The sequence below is a fragment of the Metopolophium dirhodum genome, chromosome 4 (assembly GCF_019925205.1).
Source record: "Metopolophium dirhodum isolate CAU chromosome 4, ASM1992520v1, whole genome shotgun sequence".
Classification (NCBI taxonomy): domain Eukaryota; kingdom Metazoa; phylum Arthropoda; class Insecta; order Hemiptera; family Aphididae; genus Metopolophium; species Metopolophium dirhodum.
The window spans coordinates 6576423-6580611 of NC_083563.1; the positions used below are offsets into that span (position 1 = coordinate 6576423).

Consider the following 4189-nt stretch of genomic DNA (forward strand, 5'->3'; position numbering starts at 1 on the left):
CAATGATATTATAATATTATATAATATATTATATAGACGTAGGTTGTTGTTCACCGGCGGAGAAACGGGCGCAGGCAATATTATTATTACGACTGCAATTTTTTTTTTATTTTTTTTTTACTCCTATATCCGAAAACGTCTCCGTACGGCGCGAGTATAACATTAATAACAGTAATAATAATACGATATACGAATAGTGTGCCGCCGCGGCCCGCTGGCGAAATGTTATCATTATTATTACAATAATGGCAGCGTTTGAACCAGCGGCGGCGGCGGCGGCGGTGGTAGAGCGGCTGCGGAGGCGACGAGGGAGCGGAACGGCAGACGCGCGCTCGCGATATTCACGGAAACCGTAAACGTTTTAACACGTCGTGTTTAAACCCGTGAACGATGCAGATAGCTTTATGGGTCGTGCCGAGCCGTTAATGAGCTGGTTGTCGACATAAATCGTCCTCCGCCTCTAGATAAATCACAACGCCCGGTGAGTTTGGTTTTGGGCGTGCGTGTGTGTATTTAAAACATCCGGCACGTTTCTAAATCAACGCACCCGACGACGACGACGACGTCGACGCTGTGTGTTTTTGCCGCTGCGTAAATAACATTATAAATTATATTATACATATTATAATATATTATAATAATAATAATAATCGCTCTGCATCACATCGGCGGCACTGTGTAAATTATTATTTTCGAACGCACACGGATCACGATGATATACGCGTCGTCGGCACCGGTGTTGTGTACTTGTGTATCCCGCGTATCGTATATTACGGCGGGATATTTATTATAATATTAATGATATCGTGTGCGTGTGTGTGTGTGTGTGTGTGTGTGTGTGTGTGTGTGTGTGTGTATGGACTACCACTACAACTGTGCCCAAATGTGACGGACAAGATAATAATATTATGTACAGTGTAGTTGAATTACGCCATGACGATGTGTTGTACATGAATACATGATCATTCGTATATTTTCGACTTTCGAGTGACAGAATTGGTGGGGATCGCACAAGATTGAAATGTGGTATTCCCCGCTGCATATTGTTATTACCCGGTATCAAGTATAATATATTATTACCACAGATTATATGAAAACAGATTGTGCACTTAAATGTAAACAAAAAACGGCCTGATATGATCACCGCCAGAATCAATGTGACCATTTCAACGAACTAAAAATATTTGAAACTTGTCATATACTGGTGGCTGGGATGGGGACAGTTGGGTCCCGTGATAAGAAATTATAATTGATAATCTTAATCAATAGGCTCACCTGATAGTGATAACAGAGTATATGACAAAAATTTATTTGGTACATAATGGAAATAATGTTAATCCAACTCCCATACAATTCATCTGGTCATTTAAACAAAATGTTTGTCTTAATTATTTTACTCACTCAGACAATGCCAATTGCATAGCAGACTTGGATGAAATTTTATCTAAAATAAATACTGATTCTTTTAATGACGAAACCATAAGAATAATATTTCAAGATAAAAATCCATTTAAATTTAAAAATACACTTAAAATAGATACCCCAGATTATAGGAACTTATCGATGCCTGAGAAAAATGCTTTTATATATGTCTGTGGGTTTTTGATGAAAAAATGTTTTGAAAAACATAGTTGCGAAGTTTGTATTCATTATGCAAAATCATAAAAAAAATTGGATGACTCTTTTACTTTGTTATTTCAAAGCATATGAAAATTCAGAAAAATCAATGTTTGGCAATTTAATGATGCCACAACATGAATTTTATGTTTTTATAGATGAGTTAGAAAACATTTTTATAAATAGGTTTCCACAATTATCTATTGAAAATGAAGTAGGTATTAAGTTAAAGTTAAGCATGACTAATGTTGTATTTCGACATCCGTGTCCACTATTTAATAAAGAGTATTTAATTAATTATTTTATAAGATTTAGGATTCATGCTGCTATTAAATTTTTAAATAGGAATTTAATATCAGAAAAACAAAAAAAAAATAGAAAATTGTGTATATTAAATAATTTATAAATAAATTAGAAAGAAAGCCATTTGTAATAAAATTTTGTACTTAATTATTTTTATAATTTATAATATATTTAATTGTTTATAGTAAAAAGTATAAGGTATTTGTAATTTACCTACATTCTAATTTTTTTTAATTGTAAAAATATTGTTTGATATTGTGATAAATTTAAATTAATATATTTTTGGAGACAACGATTTGCATTTTTTACTTTTCTATTACTTTTACCAAAGTACAATATTATGAGCATTGAGTTGCAATTGAAAAGTTCACTTAGCTTAATTCAATAATTCAAATTTCAATATTATGGTATGTAAGTATATACAATAAATTAGCATTGGTATTTGTGGTCACACTGATTTGGGAGACAACCAATCAGAACACCTTATTCATTTTTTACATTGCAGCATAGGAAGTGCACAATCTGTTTTCATATAATCTGTGTTATTACTAGCTGATCCCGTGCACTTACTTCGTTACCCGTTAAATGTACAAACTGTAAATGACTCAAACTTTGTTCAATGCGTCATTTAAAATTAGGTTTACGATGTTCTAGATTTATCTTAATTTTTCTGTTGCCCGGAATAAAAATTCTGATTCGCAGCGGTATATTATCAGGTAGGCAATCTACCTGCGGTATATCGCGGACCCCGTGCTGTTTGTACGTAAGTGTATGATTTAACTCTAGAGTATCAAAGTTATACCAAGTTTGTCGTTTTTACTTAATTCCACTTACGGTGGATTAATATAATCAATTAATACAAAATCCTAACCTAACATAACCGTACTAAAATCCGAAATTAAAAAAACCAAATTTAACCCTTTTCAAATTAGCCTATCTTCTTCCCAGAGGTCTAATCTACACACAAACATTCATATGATATATATATTGACAAAAAATAATAATACAAATCAACAAACATGTCCGATTAACCAATAGCAACCAATATAATATAATACACTATTATTATTTTTATTTTTTTATGGACAACCCTTATCACTTAGGGGTATGAAAAATAGATAGTAGCCGATTCTCAAACCTACTGAATATGCATATAAAATTTCATAAAAATCGGTTAATCCGTTTCGGAGGAGTATGATAACTAACATTGTGACACGAGAATTTTATATATTAGATTTAAATGAGACTATAGCGATAATCGCAAATATTATTGGTTCACTTACATATAAATAATATCATGTCCGTTGTCGGGATGATGACGACCACCCGATTAAAATACACATAAATATCTATCCGATACCATAAACATAATATTACATATTATATATTGTATACTGTATAGGTATACTTTACACTATTTGCCATGTGGCATGTTCAATACCTATACATTTACGTTATAATATACCTATTGTATGACATAATGTTATTATACTATACTTTTCTCGAAACCATATTATTGTATGAACAATGATTAATACACGGAATACAATCAGGTGTCAGGGAAAAAAGAGTTTTAGTTTAAACTAAATTAAGTAGGTATCAATAAAATTGTTTTAAAAATTGTTACTCAATACATTTGTAAATTGTAATGCACTTATGCATAATAATCTATCAGCAGTAGAAAAAGTATAGGGTCTATAATATTTAACAAAATATAATTTTTATTTTTGTAGAAGATATGGTAGATTATTCCGTCATAAGTCACATACACTCATACCACTCCGTAACACAAAGTAATATTTTACTCTCTCAGGCCATAATCTTGAAAACATTAGAAAAGAGTATAAGACTACTTACAGAGATAATTAGATAATCGAAAGGTAATAATAAGTACAAACAAATTAGTAGGTAAACTTTTTTTGGTTCATGTTTTTGATTTCTCAGGATATTTTTGGGCTTTCTAGCAACTTTAAGATACTTTTCTCTGTTCATTTCATCTCTACGTTTTGTTTCTGTGTAACTTCATCTTCTTTTCTTAGTTTTCCTTTTCTTTACTTGCATTATACCCTTCCACTTAATTTCCGTAACAGCAAACAGTAATTTTATTTGACTTCTATTGTCTTTCTTCTTAGCGTCAGGTTTGGTCAAAACAAATATTTCTTCCACAATTATTCAATTATATTGTTGTATAGGACTCAAATTAATTTAATTTAAATTTAATGCTTCATTATTAAAGTCAATAGTTGAGGTAAGTACCTACTTTTTTAAG

At 31.4% G+C, this 4189-nt stretch overlaps 1 protein-coding gene across 1 annotated transcript; it reads left to right on the forward strand.

Moving 5' to 3' along the window:
• Positions 1–1099: 1099 nt before the first annotated feature.
• On the forward strand, positions 1100–2034 carry LOC132942271 (uncharacterized). The gene is given in 2 exon segments (XM_061010542.1): positions 1100–1685; positions 1687–2034. Coding segments are annotated over 2 exon segments (726 nt in total). The 5' UTR covers positions 1100–1296; the 3' UTR covers positions 2024–2034.
• Positions 2035–4189: the final 2155 nt, after the last annotated feature.